The sequence below is a fragment of the Acanthochromis polyacanthus genome, chromosome 9 (genome assembly GCF_021347895.1).
Source record: "Acanthochromis polyacanthus isolate Apoly-LR-REF ecotype Palm Island chromosome 9, KAUST_Apoly_ChrSc, whole genome shotgun sequence".
In the NCBI taxonomy this organism is placed as follows: Eukaryota; Metazoa; Chordata; class Actinopteri; family Pomacentridae; genus Acanthochromis; species Acanthochromis polyacanthus.
The window spans coordinates 14,139,738-14,167,445 of NC_067121.1; the positions used below are offsets into that span (position 1 = coordinate 14,139,738).

General features: G+C 40.5%; 1 protein-coding gene across 14 annotated transcripts in view; it reads right to left on the reverse strand.

The window, feature by feature from the left end:
* Positions 1 to 2,915: 2,915 nt before the first annotated feature.
* The window catches only part of LOC110968734 (RNA-binding Raly-like protein), a 93,377-nt gene continuing 68,584 nt past the window's right edge, over positions 2,916 to 27,708 (reverse strand). For 8 of the 14 annotated variants that reach the window (XM_051953390.1, XM_051953388.1, XM_051953389.1 and 5 more), the window contains 7 exons: positions 27,212 to 27,259; positions 26,372 to 26,565; positions 21,063 to 21,176; positions 20,693 to 20,850; positions 12,970 to 13,506; positions 9,389 to 9,426; positions 7,377 to 9,120 (listed from right to left, as the gene is read on the reverse strand). In XM_051953390.1, coding sequence (XP_051809350.1) covers positions 13,213 to 13,506; positions 20,693 to 20,850; positions 21,063 to 21,176; positions 26,372 to 26,565; positions 27,212 to 27,259 — 808 coding nt within the window. In that variant the 3' untranslated portion in view covers positions 7,377 to 9,120; positions 9,389 to 9,426; positions 12,970 to 13,212. Of the gene's footprint in view, positions 6,554 to 7,376; positions 9,121 to 9,388; positions 9,427 to 12,969; positions 13,507 to 20,692; positions 20,851 to 21,062; positions 21,177 to 26,371; positions 26,566 to 27,211; positions 27,260 to 27,708 lie in introns of those variants that run through there. The other 6 variants (XM_051953386.1, XM_051953387.1, XM_051953394.1 and 3 more) reach the window with 6 other exon arrangements.

Here is a 27,708-nt window from a genome sequence, read left to right on the forward strand (position 1 = left end):
AACGGCACCTCCTTGCCTTGGCGCCAAAACGTGCGTGGAAGTAGCACAAACCTGCGCTGGTATACGTTTAATAATGTTTTGTAGACGTAAAAGCACTGATAACAGGAAGTGCAACAACCTAACAGTTCGTGTGGAACCACAACAACAACACCCAACGTTCCGTGGGTGAATTATGTAAACCCAGCATCATATTTTTTGGTAAGTTATATTTCAACTTTACATTTCAGTTTCTGTTTTCAAAAAAAATTTGACAAATTTGAATTTATTGTTCATTAGTTAAGCACTAACAACCCCTAATTTTGTATTTACATATGTAACAATAATATACTTCTGTGTTAACGTTTCTCTTTAATATGTTTTCAGACATAGTTCAGTGTTCTGCTGATAGTTAGACAAGACACACTGTTTCACACTTATCAACAAGTTAAAAAATAATTCTTCAAACCTTAAACCTGTAGAGGACAACTAACCCAAATGTTAGCTTCATTGCTACCGCTAGCTTAGCGTTAGCACAGTGCTGTCTTGCTCAAACTTCCCTTCATAATTGTCAATAAAACTGGACAGGTACATCTTGTACCCCTTTTCCCGTTTACTCCGGGGGGCAGAGCACTCCTTTCGGATGAGTCTGTGGACATCTGATATGGTAAGCTTGGACAGGTCTTGGAGGCATCGTGTGAAAAACTTCGCCATCTCAACAGTCCGGAAGTAAAGACGTTCACACACGAGAATGCGAAAGTAAAACGGAAGTAAAGTTATGCACCGAGCGAATTGTGTGTGTGTGTGTGTGTGTGTGTGTGTGTGTGTGTGTGTGTGTGTGTGTGTGTGTGTGTGTGTGTACAGACAGACAGACAGCTTCATCATGGACATAAGATTGAGGGCTCCAAAAAATTATTCTGCAGTTCCTACTATACAGATTGATTGTTACAAGTTGGTCTGTCTTCACTGTAAGCATACATTAATAAATTTAAATGTATACTTAATGTTTGTTTGTTTTTTTAAAGAGACAGTTACAACAGCGCCTGCACAGTTAAGACATTTCTCAATAGTTACATTCTTTGTCAAGAATGTGGCTGAGGCACAACTGGTGAATAGCTTAAGATATTTCACCATGTTTTATTGTGATGAGAAGACTGATAAGTATTTGTGAAAGTTTGAGCAGTACAACAGCAACTGCAGAACAATTAAAAGAAAACTGAATATACACACGTGGACAAAATTGTTGGTACCCCTCAGTTAAAGAAGGAAAAACCCACAATTCTCACTGAAATCACTTGAAACTCACAAAAGTAACAATAAATAAAAATTTATTGAAAATTAAATAATCAAAAACAGCCATTACTTTTGAATTGTTGATTAACATAATTATTTAAAAAAACAAACTAATGAAACAGGCCTGGACAAAAATGATGGTACCTCTATAAAAGATTGAAAACTATTTGACCAGAGTGACATGATTAACTCAGGTGTGTCATTTAATTGACATCACAGGTGTTTCCAAACTCATAATCAGTCAGTCTGCCTATTTAAAGGGAGACAAGTAGTCACCCTGCTGTTTGGTGAAAAGGTTTGTACCACACTGAACATGGACAACAGAAAGCGAAGGAGAGAATTGTCCCAGGACATCCGAAAAAAAAATTATAGACAAACATCTTAAAGGTAAAGGCTATAAGACCATCTCTAAACAGCTTGAAGTTCCTGTGACAACAGTGGCTCATATTATTCAGAAGTTCAAGACCCACGGGACAGTAGCCAACCTCCCTGGACGTGGCCGCAAGAGGAAAATTGATGACAAATTGAAGAGACGGATCGTTCGAATTGTAGCCAAAGAGCCCAGAGCAACCTCCAAAGAAATTAAAGGTGAACTCCAAGGCCAAGGTACATCAGTGTCAGATCGCACCATTCGTCGTTGTTTAAGCCAAAGTGGACTTCATGGGAGACGACCAAGGAGGACACCACTGCTGAAAAAAACTCATAAAAAAGCGAGACTGGAATTTGCAAAAATGCATGTTGACAAGCCACAAAGCTTCTGGGAGAATGTCCTTTGGACAGATGAGACCAAACTGGAGCTTTTTGGTAAGGCACATCAACTCTATGTTCATAGACTCAAAAACCAAGCATACGAAGAAAAGAACACTGTCCCTACGGTGAAACATGGAGGAGGCTCAGTAATGTTTTGGGGCTGCTTTGCTGCATCTGGCACAGGGTGTCTTGAAAGTGTGCAAGGTACGATGAAATCTGAAGACTATCAAGGCATTCTGGAGAGAAATGTGCTGCCTAGTGTCAGAAAGCTTGGTCTCAGTCGCAGGTCATGGGTCTTCCAACAGGACAACGATCCAAAACACACAGCCAAAAACACCCAAGAATGGCTGAGAGAAAAGCGTTGGACTATTCTAAAGTGGCCTTCTATGAGCCCAGATCTGAATCCCATTGAACATATGTGGAAGGAGCTGAAACATGCCATTTGGAGAAGACACCCATCAAACCTGAGACAACTGGAGCTGTTTGCTCATGAGGAGTGGGCCAAAATACCTGTTGACAGCTGCAGAACGCTCATTGACAAATACAGAAATCGTTTAATTGCAGTGATTGCCTCAAAAGGTTGTGCAACAAAATATTAAGTTATGTGTACCATCATTTTTGTCCAGCCCTATTTCATTAGTTTGTTTTTTAAATAATTATGTTAATCAACAATTCAAAAGTGATGGCTGATTTTGATTATTTAATTTTCAATAAAATTTTATTTATTGTTACTTTTGTGAGTTTCAAGTGATTTCAGTGAGAATTGTGGGTTTTTCCTTCTTTAACTGAGGGGTACCAACAATTTTGTCCACGTGTGTACAATGAATAACTTCTTAGTCTTAGGAAGTAGAAAGAGAGTGATTTCACACAGAGAATGACACACAGACTCAAATAACTTGCTTTGTTATACTAACATTATTATTTAAATGTCTCAAAAGCACATCCAAAATTTCGTTTAAAAAATAACAAATAACTGGCCAGGATAACAGATTTGCTGCAGCTTTTAGTCCCTTAGTTGAATTGTGCACAACGTTAGCTCAGTCCAGTGTCACTTCTGGAAGTTGTCTTCCTAGACATACCTAAAGGAAAGATCTTACTGACATCAAAAGGCAGGCGATCCAAATTCTGCATGAGAACAGAGAATCCACGATGATAGTCCACAGCCACGGTCACTCCTGGCGGTAGAAACTGGTGCAGAGCGGGCGGACACAGCTCCCTCTTCAAACCGAGACACCTTACAAAGTCCGGGCTATTACAACAAACATGTTTCAGACACTACACTGGAAAATCCCCAAGTCTGGATGCCGTTTCTTTGCCTCACAGAGAGCTAACACTAGTCTATTTCCATGTACAGCAGGCATGGTAAACAACGTGTGCAACCATAGACATATATAAAGAGTAGACACCACATCGACTGCTACTGCCTATTGTGGCTGACGAGCGGTGGGGCCGCCATCTTAGACCGGTCACCCGCTCCACTCAGCGCTGTTTGACAGCTAAAACCAATGAAAGAGGACTGTTTTGCAGAGCTTCTTTCTTGTGCTCCCTTTCTGCAGGTCAAGATAAGTAAGTCTGGCAATATGGTGCAGCCTTATCTTGAGAAACATGGACACAACCAATGACAACAAGCTGGAATGATGGTTGTCGATACCAAACTGTGTTTCTTCAATGTGTTCCCCAAACAGAAAAACATCCTCTGTTCCAATCTCCTCCCGGACGATGTGTGTGAGTGTTGACACCTTTGGAGGTTGCTTTGTTGAAGCCTGGCGAATCACCCTCTCTGCAACTCTCAGCACCTTATATTAATAATAATAATAATAATAATAATAATAAAATAATTATATTTATATAGCGCTTTACACAGTGCTAAAAGACACTTGAAGAGAATTTGAACATTTAGCATCCTGCTGGGCTTTCATTTTCACCTTGTTACTTCCATTTACTTTTAAAATGGTTCAGGGTTGAAGAGAAAAGTTACACAGAAGTATAGCTTCAGGCTGAGTCTGGCACACATTTACACAAGGTTAATAACAAGAGCCTGCAGTCATGCTGGTGGCTCTGTGATGCCTTGAGTTGAATTCTAACATTCTGATCTTAGGAGGGCACATTTTTCTTCTAATTTCATAAACAGGCTAACAGAATATTCATTCTAATGGAGTGATCTGCTGATAAGTTCCTTATTTAATCAAAGTATTGTTTGGTTAAAACTTATTAAAATAGTGAAAAATGCCAATCATAGGACCTGCTCATTTCATAAAATTATTGCAAATCCTCACATTTAACAGACTGGAACTACTGTTCCTGTCCATTTAAGCCCTAAAAAAAAAAAAAAAAAAATCTTTGTGTATCAGTTACATATTCATATTTTTTTTTCCAATGAAATAAGCCCTTCCTGCCCTACAAAAAGCTGAAATGTAACACTATACGATTGATTTAACTACAATACACAAATCTATGAAGTCCTACCTCTCTCTTCACCTGCCCCTTGCTGCAGCACATCAGGTATACTCTACAGCTCTCAAAGCACACCTTTCTAATGGGAAGTTGTAACACTGGAGTAATTCAGTCTTACCTATTCAAGCTGGGACCCACTTCTGGAGAAATACAATGATCCAGATAGTCCCACCTGGCAAACTGACAGGATTGATTCCTTAGGTTTGTCATGTATGAAACCCTACAACTCTGAGTCTGTCTTTGTGAGTCACTGGTATACTGCAGTTTCAAGGTAGCATTTCTCAAGCTATGGTGTTGGCTGTATGTTTCCCTCATGATGTGTCTTCCAGAATATAAAGACCAGGTATAAAACCTGATTTCCAGTGGAGGGGGTCTTTAAATAATTTATGACAGTACATTTTTTGTCAATTACATCATTTGAGTAGCTATAACAGCTTTAAATATGTACATTATGCAGTGGAGTAGAATTACCGTATAAAGTATATACACTAGGGTTATAACTTTTTTTTCCCAAAATCTAAGTCCTGCATCATGATTGGATGAACTTTTTGGTACAGCCAATGACATGGCTTATAAAGTGAAAGCAAGAATAGAAACTGATACTCCAGTATAATATGATGGCAGTACAACTTATCATTGATCCATTATCAGTCATATTGACTTGTAATGACCCTTGTGATAACTTAGCATGGTTTCACATTTCATATAATGTGTATTTACTACTTTTTTGTTTCAGGGGGACTTTTTTAAAAGAGTGTTTAAAATGGAGTTTGGTTTCTTCAATTATACCAAAAAGTTCATCCAATCATGATGCAGGACTTTGATTTTGGAAAAAAAGTTCAAAAAGTTATAACCTTAATATACACTACCAGTTAAGAGTTTGGATGCACCTTCTTATTCAATGATTTTGATTTAATTATTTCATACATTGTAGATTAACACTGAAAACATCAAAACTACGAAAGAATACATATGGAATTATGTTGTAAACAAAAATGTATCAATGGTCAGCATTAATCTACAAAGTAGAAAATAATGCAAACAAATAAAAAGCACTGAATGAGAAAGTGTGTCCAGTCTTCTGTCTGGTAGTGTATGATTAAAATGCACAACTTGAATTTATATTTAAGTACAGCACATAACATATGTATTCTCACTAAATGTCTGTAGATTTAATGGCAGTGATCCAGTGTTCTTAAGACCACAAATCTCAACCTTATGGTGACGCTAGACAAACTACAGGGCTACACCCAAGTTATCACGATTTATCCAAAAATAAGAGGCCACCCCAAAGTTGATGAGATACTATACTGATCCGAAACCCAACACAGAAAAACAATATGCTTACTGATTTGTCACTTGTTTGTGAAAATGACAACAACACCTTTTTTTGGGTGGGAGCAGGTTTATGCCAAAAACTCTAATCACCCATGGCAGTACAACAGACATAATCAATACAAATGATCCATAATAGCCCCATTTTAAACATGCTGTATGCATACAATACGGTGTGAAGACATTGTGAATAAATTACAGATGGTACATTTTGTTAAAATGTACGAATAAAGCAAATCACAGAATTGTTTAGTGTCAAAGACAATGCATTACTCTTCCATTCAGATTTAGCTATCTGCCAGCATCGTATCTTGTCACAGTTTTCAATGCACAGAAACAAAAACATAAATTTGAGGTACAGCAAAAGAGATCATTTCAGTTTCATCTGACTGATCATTTAACTGCATTTTTATGCACAATACAGACCATAATATATTAAGCACACAATACACTGTATTGTCCGTATTTTTCAGAAAGGCAATCAGTTTGACTGGAAATTATTGATTGCTCTTTGCAGTTGATCTTGCAGCAGTCTGGAGAATATTTATACCCAGCATTTTGATGAAGTACACATCAGGAGTGTCATGTTCTAATGAGGCAAACAAGCAACAAACAAGTTTGAAAAACTCTTCCTAGGCTGTCAGTCATTGCTTTCCTTTCATGTCAAAGACACCTCCTTGATCAAGAAGGTTTTGCTGGAATCTGTTCTCCCAACTTCTTGCATTGCAGGCATCTTTTTCCCCAACTTGCAAGAAAAGAAAAACAAAAAAACAAACAGGCTGTAGTGAAACTTAAGTATTTTTATCACGCCGTCTTTTACAGTGTACTTACATATAAAAGGCAGCTACAATTTTGGTGACTTTTTTGCAAGATTTTCCTCTGAACCGTAGAAGCTCAGAGGACTAAAGCACTAAAATACACTAATGCTCCTGATATTGCCTGCAACCACTCAGATATCCATCCGAGGACAAACCGTTCATTATGCCATCAACATAATGATCTATCATGATCAGCGCGCCTAAGAAAGATTCCTGCTCGTGGGCTCTTGAGGACAGCAGGGAGGAATTGTCAGCCAAGAGACAAATTAAATTCACAGCTATTTGTTTGTACAAAGAAAATCAGGGGGGATTTAAATGTCGTCTGATGGAAAGTGTGGATGAGACGGAGTCTTATCTCTGCGGCTGTTCAGTCATCGGTGATAACTGCAGAGAAGCTGCCTTTCCTTACGCTTCCAGAAAGAGAGCATGACAGGCCATTTAGAAGAGCAGTGTGGTGGATTAAACTGGAAGGTGATGAGCAGTGTTTCTTACTCTCTCACTCTCCTTAAAAATGGGAAAAGAAAGCCTGAGATCTTTTGAATCGCTTGTAGGAAAACTACTAAAGGTATTTTATTTGAACTCATTGAATATAGGGCACCACCTTGCGTTATGCAAGGAAATTAATTAATTTAAGCAGAATTTCAAAGAAATTCCTATCGAAATTCAGTTGATCAGTCTCATATCAGAAAGTTTAGAATTCTTGGTTAAATTGACCTCATGTTCTCACACAATGAAACGCAAAGACTGTAATTTGGTCTAAATGAAAACATTTATTTACTATTCTACGGGAACAATACAGGTGAACTCTATTTACAGTGAGTAATGTGTGTGTGTGTGCGTACGTGAATACGTGTGTGTGTGTGTGCGTGCGTGTGTATGTGGGATTGTGTGTGTGTGTGTGTGTGTGTGGGTTCAAATTTGCATTTAAAAGATATGAAGATTATGGTGAAGGAAGCCAGATAGCTGACGACCGAAGTAAATAAAACGGTAATTTGGACTAAAACCGATTCATGAGAGAATAACGGAGTGGCTGAATCAAGTAATCAAGTGATTAGTAACATCAAACCCGGAAAATCGGAATCAGAGCAGCTCAGCTGGTTGCTTACTGTAGTCGAACCGTCAGTATGCTGGGACTCAGAAGTCGCCGGTGGATGACGCCTCACAGCGCAACGGGATGGCTTTGCTTCCCAGGCACTGTGTGTCACGGTGGTGACGGTAACCGTCCTGCATGGGCGATGGGTTCGGAGCAAATGGGTCTCTGGACCAGCAGATCTCCGGTTTTCACAGCTGAGGGAGCCGGTGTCAGGCTGATGGCAAAATCACTTGATTAAAAATGATGGCTCTAGTTGTATTTTAGCAGGCGTTAGCCAAGTAAAAGAACGGATAAACTGGAGAGCCGCAAAAATTAGGAAAAATGGAACTGGTTCTTAATCAGTTCTTGTCAAAGATCACGGATAAAAGGAATAAATTCGGCGTTGAATGTGAGCAAAAATATCTAACTTAAATTACAAAAAGTGAAAGGATAAATAGCTACCAGAGACCAAGCCCTGGAACAAAGAAACTTCAGAAGATAGAGTAAAGACGCGTCTTATGCAAGAATATAGTGGGATGCTCCGGCGTGGGCATCCCAGAGAGAGACAAAGGCAGGAAGAGAGTGAGGAAGGGGGTTGTCTGGCTTATATCAGGCCAGGGGGCCTGGGGAGGACACTGGGCGGAGATGACACTTTTTCGGTGCGATCTTCACTCGTAATCTGATCCTTTCTTTGTTCTCAAAGAAAGAGGAGCAGAGAGCTGACCACAAGTGGATTAAAAATATGTGATAATAACGAAAAAACACGATCTGTCTGTTCCTCACCATAATCCAGTTAAGCAAAAGTGACCACATATTCCCAAATGTACAGTTAACAAATATGTGAATATTATGTGAATGTGTTCTAAATACTAAAAATATATGTCACAGTGAAGCTATGATAACATGCCATACATATGATAATGAATAACACAAGAATTCATAATTAACAAATGGAAAATCATTCCAAAATCATCGTATCCTGTTGAAGAAATTAGATTAAACATCAAAATCAATAAAAATGGTTCTATTCCTTATAGAAACACCATTTTTGAATATGTTACAGATTAAATACTTTCTGTAACTTTGGTAAATCTGAAAACACAAACTACATCTCAGAAATGTGAGCTTTGAAGATGTTCAGTTCCTTAAAGAAAGTGTGTCTCTATGTGCTCCAGCAGTTCTCTTAAGACAGGTCATAAAATTTTATGACCCCGGAGGCAGGCAGAAAGATCTCCTAAGAGGGGGAGGAAAGATGGCATTCCTGAGAGGGTGAAAAGGAGGTTAGAGCAAGAATAAGGTGTTGATCCAACAAAGCATTTACAGCATAAAGTGATAGTTATTGTCTTTCAAAAAGGTTCTTCCAGGTGTTTAATGTTCTTGCAGGGAACTCCATCTCTCTGCAGAAGGCCTGAATGTTTTTTACTGTGAATGAAAACACAAAGAAATACATGTATCCCCATGTCTCCAGAAATGGGGGTTGTTCTGTGCTGGAGAGGAGAAAGTTCTGTTCTTATCTGAGTTTGCCATCTTTTATGAAATTCCAAAGGCGGAGCTGTGTTCTTACATGCTCTTGCTGCTAACTACAAGTTGCTGTGAGCTAAAAGGACTATGATGCATTCATTTTCCATACACCTAAAAAAATGTCAATTTGTGCAAAATTGTACCATTAAAGCAGAGATTATATACTGACCTTGCTCAGTTGTCAATGTCTGATATTTGGTTCTCTATCTGCAATACAGGAAAAAAATAATCATATTAATCAGCAAGACACACTGGTATTAATATCTGTAAGTGGGCAACACACATTTGCTTTTACCTCCAAACTTAAATAAACTAAACAGTAAAATGGTCTTCAAGGTGTGTAATGTACCACATGCAAAATTTTCCATAAAACTTAAAATTTTGGAAAAAGACAAATGAAAATAAAACATGAAATACATTGATCTTTACAACACAGAAAAAGACAGAAACAGATACATAGACAACTAGAAGAAAAATAATTACATACAAAATCTGCCATATACAGAAGAAACAAGACGACATGGTCATCAATATCCCCCGCCACATGTGATGTCTATGAGTCTATATCCAAAATAGTGATCAAGGGCCATAACTCTGTGAAATATTATCGCACAGGTCTCATTTTCGAACTTGATCAAGGTGTCCATGGTGTGAAGCTACACACTAAATTTCGTAATCCTAGCTGTAATAGTTTCCGAGAAAAGCTGTCCCCTTCATGTTGGACGCACGGACGGACGGAAGCACGGACGGACGGACGGACGGATGGACGGAGGCCAAACCTATATCCCCCTTTTCCACTTCGTGGAGGTGGGGGATAATAAGTACTTTTTCCATTTTCCATTGAAGAGCAATGCAACGCATTATCAGGAAATGAAGTGGAAACTAAGTCCCAAATCATGAGTGTAAGTCTTGACCTTGTTCAAATGTCTGAAAAGCTTCCTGAAAAATCTTCAAAAAATCCCCAAGAGATGTCAGAATTCAGAGGCAGATTTATTGTTGACAGAAAATCCATGAGCAGTTGTTAGCAGTGATAACACCCCCAAGACAAACCAGAGCTACTGAGCTGTGCATCATCTTCTATGCTATGACAGTTGGGTTTTTTTTCACGCCTATAGGGCATATTTTTGATAGGCAGTATTGACACCATTATATTTTTTCTAAATCTATTGGTTAGATCATGAAAAAAGTTATCATATTTCACCACTAGATCACACTCCACAGAGGACATTAGGTTATCATTAGGTCACGTTTTTACAGAGAACATGCCCAGACATGTTCAGACTAATGCTTTAAGTTTACACCATTATGTTTTGAGTTATCTATATATCATTTTCTGGAAAGCATGTGATTTGTCTTTACACCAAAAATACATATCTTACTTTACAATTTCCCAGCTGTGCGTGTCCTCCACAAACACAGACACACACAGTATCATCGATACATCAGTCATGTCTAGAACCTTCATTATTCTGTAGTTCATACTAGGGCTGGGACTTTAACGCTTTAATTACAATTAAGTAATTACAGAAGAAATAACGCGTTAAACAAATTAAGGTATTTAATCGCACCTTTCTCAGTTCCCTAATTTGTGGCACACTAGTAACACTGATGAGCACTCCAGCCCAATAGGTGGCGGTAATGACCCTAAAGTCTGTCTGCAGCATATGGTCTATAGCAGGGGTTGGCAACCCGCGGCTCCGGAGCCGCATGCGGCTCTTTCAGCCCTCTGTTGTGGCTCCCTGTAACTTTGGAAAATAAATTGTTCTGCCTTTCAGGCGCGTTTCAATGCATTTTAATATAGAGTTTTATTGTGAAATTACCGCTCTTGTTTTGACGTGTCACTCCCCCGGATGTGCTGCCGGGATTTTCCCCAGTGACAGAGAGCTCAAAGTTGATGCAGAGACAACACGGAGCTTCCGATTCCCACACGTTTCATGCCTTTTTTTGTTTTACTCCTGGAGAAGCAACGCCTGTAGTTTCACATCGTTTTGTACTCAAGAATGGCAAGCCTGTATATTAAAGCTCCACTCCAAGAAAGACGCGTCTTGTCTTTGAGTCAAAAGTACTCATGATAGGGTAATACACATTACTAGCAAGAACACGGCTCGATGTCCAGGCAGCAGGTCAGAGAGTCAGAGGAGTGTCGTCTTGGAAAATAGGGCAGCGACTTACCGGAGAAAACTTATTAGCTTAAGATAAATAGATAACTAGATTTTACAAGTTAAATAGACATTCGCAAAATATTGATTTCCAGCTAATATTAAGTAACATATGAGGTCCAGGAGCAAAAATAACATTAACCAAGTAAGATAAATATTAGTGGAAGGACATAATTAAAAAAATGAATCTATCTAATTAGAGGCTTTGTAATTAATTAATCACAACTGATTAACAAGGGCATAGAGGTAAAAAAGCGATATATGCAGTGTTGTCTTCATTTTAAATGCCAAAAGGTTTTTGCGGCTCCCGGTGTTTACTTTTCTGTGGGAAACGGGTCGAAATGGCTCTTTGAGTGTTAAAGGTTGCCCCTGGTCTATGGTCTGCAATGAAAAAGATACACAGTGCACAAGGAGGTTTCATGAACAGTGAAGGAACATGAGACTCATTGAGCTTGTTGGAAGGAAAGTTTTCTTTTAAAAATCTTCCTGATGTCAGCTTGTATAAAAGCGTGATTGTTTGCAAATTGTACAACAAAGAGCTTTCTGATCACCGCAGCACATCAGGCCGATGGCATCACTTCAATGCTAAACATGTTGCTGTTAGCACCAGAGCTAATGTTTGTTACGACAGTCCTGCTAATGGTGTAGCCATCCCATAATAGACCACTTTACAGTCCCTCCAGGATTTCGCGGGCGTTTTTCATGATTGTTACAGCCGAAAATACCTGAATTCACGGCAGCTTTTCTTAAAAATTGCGATAAAAGTTGTGATGCTTATTTGTTGTGATGAAATTGCGGGAGACAGTGACAACTGCTAAAAAGCTGCATTTTTCCAGCTTGTAGAACATGTTTCAACACTGTAATTGACAATATTTATTCCGAAATTAATTATTTAATGTTCCAACCCATTTCCACAAGCTGGCACACTTTGGTGGGACATTAGCAGCAGCCAGATACTGGTTTAATATGACGTAGTTGGTAGATTTACGGCACAAATTCATAATTTACTATTGAATGAATCATATTTGTACATATCTGTCAGTGGCTTAAAAAGTTAATTTCACTTCCTGGCACACACGTGTTCACACACACGCTCACGGCTTGTCACGTCAATTAACAAGAAGAGAGCGCAGTACTCCACCAAGGAAGGTGTGTGTTCTGCATGTGTATATACCAAATCGCGTGACCTAAATATGTAGCAGGCGACGGGAATTGATGGAACTCAGAAACATCCCCACAATTTAATTAGTTGTTCCTTGTGTCATTTCCGATACGTCCACAGTGGTAGATCTGTTGTAGGATCACAATCATGTGATCGTCAGCAGGCCGCTGAGGTAGCTTGTTGCCATGGTTATCGTGCTGCTATCAGACGCCGTGCCGCTATGAATCCTTAACAAATCCGTGGATCCAAACTTTAAGCCGTATCACTCTAATCATTTGGTCCTTGTGTCACTTCTGACCGACCCTGAAAATTTAATTCAAATCCCTGAGTCCGTTTTTGAGTGATGTTGGTAACAGAGAAATGATTCACACACGCTGATGGTCACATAACTCCGCCGTGTTCTTTGGTGGAACAATTAATCTAAGTTACCTTATTCTTTCAGTGCTCTAACGGATCTGGATGTAACAGTTTCCATCATAGTGATTTGTCTGGTCTGTTGTCTGCTCATTTTGTTACGGTCTGAGGTTGGAACCCGAGCAGAGAACACTCAACGAGGCAGGCTGAACGAGAATACTGGCTTTAATGGAGGAAAGGTCGAGGGGAAATGCGAGAGGAGCAGAGGGATAGCCGGTGGAGGGAGGAGCCCGGGACGTGGTATAGCGGAGTTGGGGATCAGTGGTGGGAGGTCGTCCGGGATGACTGTAGTGTGGTGCCGGTGAGCTGGTGGATGCCGGGACAGCGGAGCGCGGACTGGTGGTTCGGTGTCCGGGACCAGCGGTGGCCAACATGTGTCTGGACTGGGGTGGGAGGCAGATCTGGTGGGGCGTCAGGAGGAGAGGGAGCCAGGCGGGGGGAAGACCAGAGTCTGGGGGAAAGCGGCAGGTTATCCAGGTGAAGGGCTCCGAGGGAGAGGACAGAGGAGACCGGGAGGAACGGCAGGCGATCTGGGCAGCTGGACTGGGGAGTCTGAAAGCACAGGTATAATTAGTTTGCGAAAAAGCACGAAGCAGAGCATATGCAGAGGCGAGAACGAAACTAACTGTGGTAGCAGAGTTTACTATCTGGCAGGGTGTGGAGGGTTTGACTGGTCTATATGGCAGAGGAGGTAATCAGCAGGATGGTGTACAGCTGCCCGGGCACCGGAGGGAGACGCTGATTGCCAAGCAGAGGCAGCCGTGAAGCTGCACTCCACTATGGCAGCAGCGGGAAAGAGCGAGAGAGAGAGAGAGAGAGAGAGAGGGGGGGGGGGGGGGGGAGAATGGAGTCGGGACAGAGCTGAGGATGTGGAGGCATTTCAGCCATTCTAATACGTTTCGTGTTTTTTTAAAAAAAAAAGTGTGTATCAATGGATGATTTTTCTTCTTTTTTTTGTATTCCCACAATATTGCACGAGTGTAAAACAGTTTAGCTCCGCTTTGGTGAAGAACATCAGCGAATTAATTGTTTTTCACGGTCTTCAGCAGTAATTTTTGTTGGTAAATGAGAGACATTAGCAGTGGCGGCTGGTGGTGAAATTTGTTGGGTGGGCTAACAAATGCATAACACCGATTAAATGGTTAACACAGCTGCACAGTTACATCAATTACAGGTACACTATACTTTTTTAGTGCTCCACATCAACACTCTCTCTCACTCACTCTCTCACTCAAACACACACACACACCCACACACACACACACACACACACACACACACACACACACACACACACACACACCACTACAAAACATGTTCCAACTGCAACGACTGCCCACAGATAGCCGGCTGCAACTGTCTTATTACAACTGTTTGGCGACATGTAGTGCAAAACACGCCTTCAGCACAACAGATGACCTCAGCAAAAACAAGGTGTCACAGTCCTTTAACAGGTCAACATTGGGCCTACCTTATTTGAAAAGAAGCTCACATCGACAACCGATGTGATCCCAGTCTCTTAACTTCCAGTTTTTCCTCCAAAGACATTGAGGAAAATGGACATGAAAGCAAATAATCCACCTCGTGGATGCTAACGCCCGCCATAGCTTAACCTTTACTCGCTGTGTCAAAGGCCTGTGGGTTGACCGAAGTTAGCCCAAATGTTCAGTAAATCATGGGGGCGGGACATGACGCCTGTCAATCACTTACTAGAACGAAATGAATGAAAGCCACCGCTGTGTTAACTCGCTGCTATTGGTCAAAAGTCAGTGGCCTGTGGGCTGCCTGAAGTTAGCCCAAATGATCAGTAAATCACGGGGGCGGGACATGACACCTGTCAATCACTTACAAGAGCGAAATGAATGAAAGCGGACGGTATCTGCTGGGGCTGTAAAAGATAAGCCCATTTAGCGATATTCTATGTTTTTTTTTACTGATTGGTGCTGTTTCTACCTTTTTTTCACCTAAACTTAAAACAATCTGTTGTAAGTTATTTAAAAAATAATTTTCTCATCTTTTTTGTGTTTGCTTGGGAGGACTTAGCCCTGTTAGCCCATTTATACCAGCCGTCCCTGGACATTAGTATCACACGTCTGCATCTTCAAACCATAATTAAGGAAGTGAATTCGGTGACGTACATGCATTACGTTTGCGCTGGGAGCTGCTATGATTGGTGGATCTCATGGGAGGCGGGCCAAAATTGTGGGAAAGTTGCAGTGATTGGACAAAATTGCAAGGCCGCGAAAAATTTGGGGACATTGGTTGATTTTGTGTGAATTCGCGCAATTGCAACATTGCGAATTCCTGGAGGGACTGACTTTAGAAGACACTGAAAGTGCTTTAGTTTACAAAAAGTCATACAGTGTTGAATATAATTGCTATAATTGCATTTTGAGTTTGCAGTAATCTGTGAATGTAGTAGACAGATGAAAAATGCAGATAAATAGAAATGAAATAAACATTTTTGTGGTTTAAGTTATTACACTGCCAAAAAGGTGGAGCCTCAGCAGAGTAACAACTTAAACCACAAAAATGTCTGCCTTTTAATAACTTAATTATGAATTTTTAGTTCGCGAAAAAATATTTTTGTTCATAAATAAAAATTTCTATTTCTAAAAAGAGAACCATCAAAATGAAACCATTTATTAGACCCAGAAACTATGAAAACAGAATTAATCTGTGGATTTTCAACTTTCTGAAGGTCCTTGTACTACTTCTGCTTTTGTTATAGCCATACAGTGGGGAAAAAACACAACTAAATCCAGGCTTTAAATCATCCAAGTCACTTTTTTCTATACGTCCAATTTTAAAATTGTATTAATTTTTTTTTTAGAAATTTTAAATTATACACACGTCTATTCATAAATTCAACTCTTCTTCTTTTCCTTTCGGCTTTTCCCTTCAGGGGTTGCAGCAGTGAATCAATTGCCTCCATCGAACCCTGTCTGCTGCATCCCCTTCTCTCACACCAACTACCTTCATGTCCTCCCAAACCACATCCATAAACCTCCTCTTTGGTCTTCCTCTAGGCCTCCTGCCTGGCAGTGGGAAACTCAGCATCCTTCTACCAATATATTCACTCTCTCTGTCCGAACCATCTCAGTCTGGCCTCTCTGACTTTATCTCCAAAGCCTCTAACATGTGCTGTCCCTCTGATGTACTCATTCCTGATCCTATCCATCCTGGTCACTCTCAACGAGAACCTCAGCATCTTCAGTTCTGCTACCTCCAGCTCTGCCTCTTGTCTTTTTCTCAGGGACACTGTCTCCAGACCAAACAACATGGCTGGTCTCACCACAGTTTTGTAAACCTTTCCTTTCATTTTAGCTGAAACTCTTCTATCACACATCACACCTGACACTTTTCTCCAGCCGTTCCAGCCTGCCTGTACACGCTTCTTCACCTCTTTTCCACACTCTCCATTGCTCTGGACTGTTGACCCTAAGTACTTAAAATCCTCCACCTTCTTGATCTCTTCTCCCTGTAACCTCACTCTTCCACTTGGGTCCCTCTCATTCACACACAGATACTCCCGTCTTACTGTGGCTAACCTTCATTCCTCTCGTTTCCAGGGCAAACCTCCAAGCCTCTAGCTTCTCCTCCACCTGTTCCCTGCTCTCACTACAGATCACAATGTCATCTGCAAAACATCATAGTCCATGGAGACTCCTGTCTAACCTCGTCTGTCATCCTGTCCATCACCATAGCAAGCAAGAAGGGGCTCAGAGCTGATTCCTGATGTAGTCCCACCTCCACCTTGAACTCCTCTGTCACACCGACAGTACCACTATCTTACAGTCCTCATACATGTCCTGCACCACTCTAACATATTTCTCTGCCACTCCAGACTTCCTCATACAAAACCACAGTTCCTCTCTGGGCACCCTGTCATAAGCTTTCTCCAGATCTACAAAGACACAATGCAGCTCCTTCTGACCTTCTCTGTACTTCTCTATCAACATCCTCAAAGCAAATATTGCATCTGTTGTACTCTTTCTTGGCATGAGACCATACTGCTGCTCACAGATGTTCACCGCTGCCCTTGGTCTAGCTTCAACTGCTCTTTCCCATAGCTTCATCGTGTGGCTCATCAACCCAGTCAGAAACTCTACTGCTACCTCTCCGAGGCACTTACATACTTCCACAGGTATATCATCAGGACCAAGTGCCTTTCCACTCTTCATCCTCTTCAATGCCCTCGTCACTTCATCCTTACTAATCTTTGCTACTTCCTGGTCCACAACAGTCACCTCTTCTACTCTTCGTTCTCTCTCATTTTCCTCATTCATCAACTCTTCAAAGTACTCTTTCCATCTTTCCATCACACTATTGGCACCTGTCAACACACTTCCATCCTTATCCTTTATCACCCTAACTTGCTGCACGTCCTTCCCATCTCTGTCTCTCTGCCTTGCCAACCTATACAGGTCAGTCTCTCCCTCCTTACTGTCCAACCTAGCATACAAGTCATCGTAAGCCCCTTGTTTGGCCTTTGCCACCTCTACTTTCACCTTACGCTGCATCTCCCTGTACTCCTGTCTACTCTCTTCAGTCCTCTCAGTGTCCCACTTCTTCTTAGCTAACCTCTTTCTCTGGATCCACTCCTGCACCTCCTCATTCCACCACCAAGTCTCCTTATCTCCTTTCCTTCCAGATGACACACCAAGTACTCTCCGACCTGTCTCCCTGATCACATTTGCTGTAGTTGTCCGGTCATCTGGAAGCACCTCCTGACCATCCAAAGCCTGCCTCAACTCTTTCCTGAAAGTCATACAACATTCTTCCTTTTTCAGCTTCCACCATTTGGTCCTCTGCTCTGCCTTTGCCCTCTTTGTCTTCTTCACCACCAGGGTCATCCTACACACCACCATCCTATGCTGTCTGGCTACACTCTCACCTACCACTACTTTGCAGTCACTGATCTCCTTCAGATTACACCGTCTACACAAGATGTAGTCTACCTGTGTGCTCCTATCTGCACTCTTATAGGTCACCCTATGTTCCTGCCTCTTCTGGAAGAAAGTATTCACTACAGCCATTTCCATCCTTTTTGCAAAGTCAACCACCATCTGTCCTTCTGCGTTTCTCTCCTGGATACCAAACCTGCCCATGACCTCCTCATCATCTCTGTTTCCTGCACCAACATGTCCGTTGAAGTCTGCACCAATGACAACTCTCTCACTTCTAGGGATGCTCTGCATCACTTCATCAAGGTCCAACCAGAATTTCTGCTTCTCCTCCAGCTCACATCCTACCTGTGGAGCATACCCACTAACAACATTGAACATCACACCTTCGATTTCTAGCTTCAGGCTCATCACTCGATCTGACACTCTTTTTACTTCCAGGACATTTCTAACAAATTCCTCTTTCAAGATAACTCCTACTCCATTTCTCTTCCTATCAACACCATGATAGAACAACTTGAACCCTGCTCCTAAACTTCTAGCTTTACTACCTTTCCACCTGGTCTCCTGGACACACAGTATGTCCACCTTCCTCCTCTGCATCATGTCAACCAGCTCTCTACCTTTTCCTGTCATAGTTCCAACATTCAAAGACTCTTGGTGTTCCTCTTCTCTCTCTTCCTACGAACACACCTTCCTCCCCTCCTTCTTCGACCAACAGTTGTCCATTTTCCACCGGCACCCTGTAGGTCGACAGCACCGATGGCGGTTGTTGTTAACCTGGGCCTCGACCGATCCGGTATGGAAGCCATACATTTGATTCGCATGTTTGATTTGGCCAAAGTTTTATGTCGGATGCCCTTCCTGTCACAACCCTCTGTATTTATCCAGGCTTGGGACGGCACAATAAGACACTGGCTTGTGTCCCCTTGCGGCTACATTTATTTATTAATTCAACTGTGAACCAAAATTTATTTGAACTGACAATAATTACATATTGTGTCAAATACTGCTGTTTGACAAAAATACGAATAATTGCAATTAATTACAAAGCCTGCAATTAATTAGATAAAATGAAATTTTAATCACGTCCCACCACTAGTTCATACATGTCTTAACTCTATACTTCAGTCTAATAGCATTTGTTGTAATTATATAATATTTTATATTAGTATATTGCACCAAAAAAATATTACACTAAGGAAAGAGACTAAAGTTGTCAGCGGAGAGGAATTGTTCGAGGGGCATTTTTAGATAGAGCCTATACTGTTTTAGCCAGAACATCTGCATCTCCTGACACTTCCATGTGCTAATATCTTCTCCTCTGAGACATTATCTTCATTGAATCGATACAAAGAATTGGAGACTTTTAGTTTATTTTAACTTTAATGCCAGTGGTATGTATGTATGAGAGGGCTATCATTTATTTGGAGTGTGTCCTAAATGAGCAACTGAAAATAGTCAAGAAAAAATGCACTCTTTACCGATGTTTGAGAAACACTTACAAAAACTTTAGTCATTGGCTGTTTTCAGGAAGGCTGCACAGTGCTGTAGTGGTTAGCACTTTCGCCTTGCAGCAAGAAGATCCCCGGTTCAAATCCCGGGGTGGGCCTGGGATCTTTCTGCATGGTGTTTGCATGTTGTCCCTGTGCATGCGTGGGTTTTCTCCCGGTACTCCGGCTTCCTCCCACAGTCCAAAAATATGCTGAGGGTAATTGATCACTCTAAATTGCCCGTAGGTGTGAATGTGAGTGTGATTGTCTGTCTGTATATGTAGCCCTGCGACAGACCGGTGACCTGTCCAGGGTGTCCCCTGCCTTCGCCCGAGTCAGCTAAGATAGGCTCCAGCACCCCCCGCGACCCTAGTGAGGATAAAGCGGTGTGTAGAGTATGGATGGATGGATGTTTTCAGGAAATTATTTACCCTTTCTAAAAAATCCAAAGATAGACTTGTAATCTTTTTTAAACATCTATGAGACTCCCCAACCTGAGGGTGTGTCTCAGAGAGGGAAGGAAAATCAAAGTGTTAAGAGAGACACTGCTAGTTTTGGTCTTTTCATGGATTTTCTTAAAAACCAAACCAAAAAAAATCTTAGCGCAAGGCAACACTCTTAATTTAAACACAGACAAACAGAATAGTTACATTGGCATGTTTTGCAAGGGTTAAAGGGCATTAAAACATCTCTATACTTTCCAAAACATGGTATCAAAAATATTGCTTGGCATTTTACCAAAAGGTTTAACACTAGAACTGCAATTCTTCACATTTTTTCCGACATTATAATGGCAATTAGTAGAGAAACAGAAAAATGTAGTTTGCACCAGGGCACAGCTGATCCTTTGAAGGACATTTTGGTGACATTTGGCGAACAAACAATGTGTGTTTACCAGCAGCTCGAAAGAACACGAGTTCACATGTTATTTGTTGTTCGGACAGAACCAGGGCAGCTGTTTCCCTCCTAAACAAAACTGTCTTCTGTCTATATCTTTATTTTCATTGAACATGTATTGTTAGAATGGTGTTAATCTCCTAATCCACCTCTAGAAATGCTAATAAACATAATGTTCCCAAAATGTTCAACTAACCCTTTAACACCTGAGATTATATCTTTAATCCAATAAATGAAAACAAGAGAACATGTTGAGTAAATGCAAACACACACTCACACTCACACACCAAAGTGAGCACACGGGATACTACAGGAGCATCAAGGGACATGCATACATTGTAGACTCAGACTGTCAAAAAAAACAGTAACTGAGCTGAAGACAGTACTTCGCCTTTACTTCACTCCTTGCTCAGACTGTAAATAGCTACTTGGCCTGCTCACCATGTCGCTGGTGCCTTCATCTTCAAAGTCATCCTCACCGCCATCCGTCATTTCCCCTGCTTCCACCTCAGCCGTCCCATCCACTTCCTCTCCACTGGAGTGGTCTGCTGCATCACCATGGAGACACTCACACACCTCCTCCTGTTTCCTCTGAATCTCTGGCAGAAGACATCAAGAGAGATAGAGAAGGACTGACACTTAACATCAGAATAGATTTATTGTATATGTACCGTGTTAAATAATAAAACTGTCACTCAGCACAATTTAATATTTTCTGTATCACTCAATTCTCTCTCCTCTTATCTAAATACCTAGTGAACACCCCGTCTTTTACATAAATGTTCCTCCAGAAGACTCCATCAAATCTTACCAGCATCAGAACGGTGTTGCCTCTCAATCTTCTCCAGCCTCCCCAGCAGTGAGTCGATCTTGGTCTTGATCTGTGACAGCTCCTTCTTGATTGTTACAAGTTGGTCTGTCTTCACTGTAAGCATACATTAATAAATTTAAATGTATACTTAATGTTTGTTTGTTTTTTTAAAGAGACAGTTACAACAGCGCCTGCACAGTTAAGACATTTCTCAATAGTTACATTCTTTGTCAAGAATGTGGCTGAGGCACAACTGGTGAATAGCTTAAGATATTTCACCATGTTTTATTGTGATGAGAAGACTGATAAGTATTTGTGAAAGTTTGAGCAGTACAACAGCAACTGCAGAACAATTAAAAGAAAACTGAATATACACACGTGGACAAAATTGTTGGTACCCCTCAGTTAAAGAAGGAAAAACCCACAATTCTCACTGAAATCACTTGAAACTCACAAAAGTAACAATAGATAAAAATTTATTGAAAATTAAATAATCAAAAACAGCCATTACTTTTGAATTGTTGATTAACATAATTATTTAAAAAAACAAACTAATGAAACAGGCCTGGACAAAAATGATGGTACCTCTATAAAAGATTGAAAACTATTTGACCAGAGTGACATGATTAACTCAGGTGTGTCATTTAATTGACATCACAGGTGTTTCCAAACTCATAATCAGTCAGTCTGCCTATTTAAAGGGAGACAAGTAGTCACCCTGCTGTTTGGTGAAAAGGTGTGTACCACACTGAACATGGACAACAGAAAGCGAAGGAGAGAATTGTCCCAGGACATCCGAAAAAAAATTATAGACAAACATCTTAAAGGTAAAGGCTATAAGACCATCTCTAAACAGCTTGAAGTTCCTGTGACAACAGTGGCTCATATTATTCAGAAGTTCAAGACCCACGGGACAGTAGCCAACCTCCCTGGACGTGGCCGCAAGAGGAAAATTGATGACAAATTGAAGAGACGGATCGTTCGAATTGTAGCCAAAGAGCCCAGAGCAACCTCCAAAGAAATTAAAGGTGAACTCCAAGGCCAAGGTACATCAGTGTCAGATCGCACCATTCGTCGTTGTTTAAGCCAAAGTGGACTTCATGGGAGACGACCAAGGAGGACACCACTGCTGAAAAAAACTCATAAAAAGCGAGACTGGAATTTGCAAAAATGCATGTTGACAAGCCACAAAGCTTCTGGGAGAATGTCCTTTGGACAGATGAGACCAAACTGGAGCTTTTTGGTAAGGCACATCAACTCTATGTTCATAGACTCAAAAACCAAGCATACGAAGAAAAGAACACTGTCCCTACGGTGAAACATGGAGGAGGCTCAGTAATGTTTTGGGGCTGCTTTGCTGCATCTGGCACAGGGTGTCTTGAAAGTGTGCAAGGTACGATGAAATCTGAAGACTATCAAGGCATTCTGGAGAGAAATGTGCTGCCTAGTGTCAGAAAGCTTGGTCTCAGTCGCAGGTCATGGGTCTTCCAACAGGACAACGATCCAAAACACACAGCCAAAAACACCCAAGAATGGCTGAGAGAAAAGCGCTGGACTATTCTAAAGTGGCCTTCTATGAGCCCAGATCTGAATCCCATTGAACATATGTGGAAGGAACTGAAACATGCCATTTGGAGAAGACACCCATCAAACCTGAGACAACTGGAGCTGTTTGCTCATGAGGAGTGGGCCAAATACCTGTTGACAGCTGCAGAACGCTCATTGACAAATACAGAAATCGTTTAATTGGAGTGATTGCCTCAAAAGGTTGTGCAACAAAATATTAAGTTATGTGTACCATCATTTTTGTCCAGCCCTATTTCATTAGTTTGTTTTTTTAAATAATTATGTTAATCAACAATTCAAAAGTGATGGCTGATTTTGATTATTTAATTTTCAATAAATTTTTATTTATTGTTACTTTTGTGAGTTTCAAGTGATTTCAGTGAGAATTGTGGGTTTTTCCTTCTTTAACTGAGGGGTACCAACAATTTTGTCCACGTGTGTAGGCTGTATTGGCTGAACGAGACTGTGTTGGTTCGTTCCACTCACGTGGATCTACATGAACTCTGCTTTATAAGATATATCTATTGCTAATTAGTACCCCAAAAAGTTTCTACTCACAGTTTCCAGTCATTTTTTTAATAATTAGCGTTTTTGTGTCGGTCTTTTTTTTACTGTGGCGTAGTGATATTTACACGGGCGGACTAGGATTTGCAGTGCGTGCAGCGGATTTTGGTCATGTGGACCAATAGGAGCCGAATCTCGTTGCCCTGGTTTCAGATCAAAACAACATGGCGTTGACTGTATCTACCAGGGGGAGATACAAGACGAAAAGAAAAGAAAGACAAGGAAGCCACCTTCAAAAGTTACTAAAAAAGGATCGAAACGATGCTATATGCATCTCACAGATGTCCAGGGCGAAGACGTGCAGGACTTTACATGGAAACGGTGGGAAACTTACAGAACATGTGTCGTGCCAAAGTAGTTATCCCTGATAGAAATTGTATCCCCTGCCACGGGAGCGCGCATGCATTCGGAAGGGTGGAGTTATAATCCTGTATTTCGATATCAGCGTAGTTTCTTAATAAAACAAAACGTGGATTGTTACGATCATGCTTTGATTGTCAAACATGTTTGGTAATGTAGCACGTGACATTTCTGTCTAAATAAATGCTTTTGCTATACATGGCGCGTTGCCCAGTTAATAGTATTCATCGCGCTGCCTAACAATGGCTTTTCCTTCTCGTAATAAAGTGTAATGTTGCTAGGCGATCACCCTGCTAACTAAACGTAGGCTCAATGCCCTCTGGGTGGGAACTAGATTCAAACGCGCTGTAATTCAATCTTTAGAGCAATCTGTCCAACTTCTGATACAGTAAAATCAACACCACTGTGAGCATTTTATCACACTGCCAGACTCAATTCCTCCAGGATATCTTATCTTCAGATATTAGCGTTTTTGTTTTCTTTTCTTTTGTTCTGTTTTTTTTTAAATTCCCCCTCTGTTGATCATCAGACCTTATTAGTATTTATTCAGAAATTCTCAACACAGACAAATGACGATACAGGAGGATCTGCCAGAACATGTTATGAGGGGGATACACATTATTTCAGGCTGATTGTCTGTGTCTGCCAGAAGATGTATCCCACCTCTATATTACTCGGATGATGTGCTAACATCATGTGGTTTACTTTGCAGACATTTCTCATCATGCACAACCTGTGTGTTCACATGTTCATTAGCCTATAGAGGGGGATACATTTTCTGGCAGGCGCAGACAATGAGGCTGAAATAATTTGTATCCCCCTATAACTTTAGCTGTGATTAATGAAACTAGTTCTAATTCACAAGTTTTGCTGAACATGATCACAAATGTCTGCAGAATAAACCACATGATGTTAGTACATTGCCTGAGGAATGGGGGGGGGGGGGGGGGGGGGGGGGGGTAACATTTTCTGGCAGGCGCAATGAATGAGGCTGAAATAATTTGTATCCCCCTTATAACTTTAGCTGTGATTAATGAAACTAGTTCTAAATCACGAGTGTGGTTGTGCATGATGAGAAATGTCTGCAAAGTAAACCACATGATGTTAGCACATCACCTGAGTAATATAGAATGGGGGTACATTTTCTGGCAGGTGCAGTGAATGAGGCTGAAATAATTTGTTATTATTATTATTATTATTATTAAATAATTTGTATCCCCCCTACACATTATTTCAGGCTGATTGTCTGTGACTGCCAGAAGATGTATCCCACGGAAACGGTGGGAAACCCACCGTTTCCATGTAAAGTCCTGCACGTCTTTGCCCTGGACATCTCTGAGATGTATATAGCATCGTTTCGATCCTTCTTTAGTAACTTTTGAAGGCGGTTTCCTTGTCTTTCTTTTCTTTTTGTCCAGATACAGTAGACGCCATGTTGTTTTGATCTGAAACCAGGGCAACGAGATTCGGCTCCACGTGACCAAAAACCGCTGCACGCACTGCAAATCCTGGTCCGCCCGTGTAAATATCACTACGCCACAGTAAAAAAAAAGACCGACACAAAAACGCTAATTATTAAAAAATGACTGGAAGCGGTGAGTAGAAATTTTTTTGGGTACTAATTAGCAATAGATATATCTTATAAAACAGAGTTCATGTAGATCCACGTGAGTGGAACGAAATTCACTTTCTCGGCACTTTTTCCATGGTCCCAATACAGCCTAATATCAATATATCTTAATCATATTTCATTGTTACCAGAAATAAGAAAATTATATCTATTAACATAAACCTGTTTTAGTTGGTTAAAGACCACCTAAAAAACAGATGTAAACACAACAAAGACAATCAATGTATGTAAACTTGTAGCAGACACATATGGAGTCATGTTTGTGGGCAATTTATCCAATGTTACTAATGATATCCAATGTTCTGTTAGATCGGTTTTGGGGAAATATCAAGGGTTTTTGGTATAAGAGTTAAGCCACCTAGTTGATGACGATATCTGTCCACCATTTATTGCTCAGAAAAGAGCTACCCACTGCTGTGAGAAAATAAGGCAAAATATGCTGAAATACAACATCACATGTAGGCAGCTGAACCATTCTGAACATAAAAACACTGATTAGAGCAGCAGTCAAAAGGTAAAAATCATTCCCCAAACTGGAAGCCTGTTATAATCTTCCATCATAGTTTACAATTAATGTTTTAGCTTCTTTTGGGCATTGTGGACCTATTACCAACATTTCAAATGGCTCACTTTTGATTGATGACCTAGAAATGAAGTCATTTAGATAGTCAGGTTAAACCAGTCTCGACCACAAACACTTGATTAATAGTTTAGAATAATGCTGTAATAACTGCTATGAAAGAGTAATTACTCAAGAAAAAATATCACTAGTTTCAGTGCCTTACATGACAGGATATTCAGTTCTTTGTTGACCTTTATAAATCTTTAAAGAGGTCTGGAGAAATCTGGAGATTTTAATAGTGAAACTATGAAAGTTGTAGTAGTACTGGTTGTATAAAATTGAATATATTAACTGATCAAAACAATTCTGCTGCAATTCTGATGAGCTGTTTTTCTTTATCTTATATAACTGTAAATTTGACAAATTTTGGACTGTTGCTTGGAAACTAATAAAGTAATTCGGAACTGCAGCTGTCAGATTGTGACCATGTTTTTGCAGTGCCATCATTCCTAGACAGCAGCATTAACTTTGGTGAGTATATAATCATGTTGGGATAAAATCATGTTCATTTTAACAGAGCAGGGAACAGAGAGCAAACAGGAACAAAACGGGACAAAGAAAACATACGTTTAGGGCCAATGATGGAAGAGCCAACATTGAATGCTCGGGAAGAGGAAGAGGAGGAGGAGGAAGAGGAAGAATAGGCCCTGACAGGAAAAGAGGATTTGGCTCTGCGTGTGGATGGGACAACTAGCCGTGACCGTTTGATGGGGATCACAGCTCGGGTCGGGGGCACAACACGGCCATGGTACTCAAAGAGTCTGAAGACACAATAATAAGAATCCAGTAATAGAAATGTTCAAAATGTACTACAGTACAGAGACATTTTTTTAAACTGAAAAAAGTATTGTTTTTCTTTCAAAAGTCAGTTAAATGTTATTCAAGCAACAAGAAATGCACCTTAAAGACATGCTGCAAGAGATGTCTGAATGACAGAAGCACATACTGAACAATGCCACCTCAATCAAATCCTGTTCCCAGTTGCTTACAATATATACAATTCCCAAGATAGCAATAATGACTGAAAGCTGAAGGAATCAACTATCTGGGATATTGCAAAATAGAGGAAATAAACAAACCAATGAAAATGTCAGAGCGAAGATACACTTTCTGACTTGTCAGTGCAAATGACTAGTTCAGGGACTATCTGATATTCAGTCCTCGCATCATTAGTAAGCCCAACAGAGAGGAATAAAAACCTCCCCAATAGGACATTCATTATGCCTATGATAATGTGGTTACTTTGCCTCAGATAGAAATGGGACTGTTCGGCACAAAAATCATCTTTATCCAAGATCAGAAATGGGGCGTAAGGAGTGTAGGATAAAGGGCAAAATATTAGGACAGAAGTGATAAAAGTTATGAAAAGGTAAAAAACACACAACCTGCTGTAATGTATTTACTTACCGGCTGTAGAAATCACCTCTGTAGTAGTCATAGTCAAACTCGTAGCCACTATGAACATAACATAACAGAGCATTTTTGTTCAAGTAGAGTCAGAGAAGAAACAAAATCCTAACATCAAAACAGGATTCACCCACATTTACTCTAAAGGACCAGTTTGGCAATTTGGGAAATACCCTTATTTGCTAGTACTCTCTTCTTTTTTTTTTTTAGTTAGCTTTGCTTAGCAAAAGCAACAGAAACAGAAGGAAACCAATGGCATGACTCAGCACACCTTAAATGCACAAATAACTCAAATTGTGTAGGTGCATTTGCTTTTTCTGTACAAACACAAAATGATTTTTGCTTTTTAAGGTTGGTTATGTGCCAAAGTATTTATTGTCTGAGAGAAAGAACTATCTCAGTGCTGTTTCTTCCTAAAATGTCGAACGTAAAGTCTTGAATATAAAGTATTGTAATGAAATCTGTGGCGGGGGATTCCCTGTGCTCTGATTCCTTGG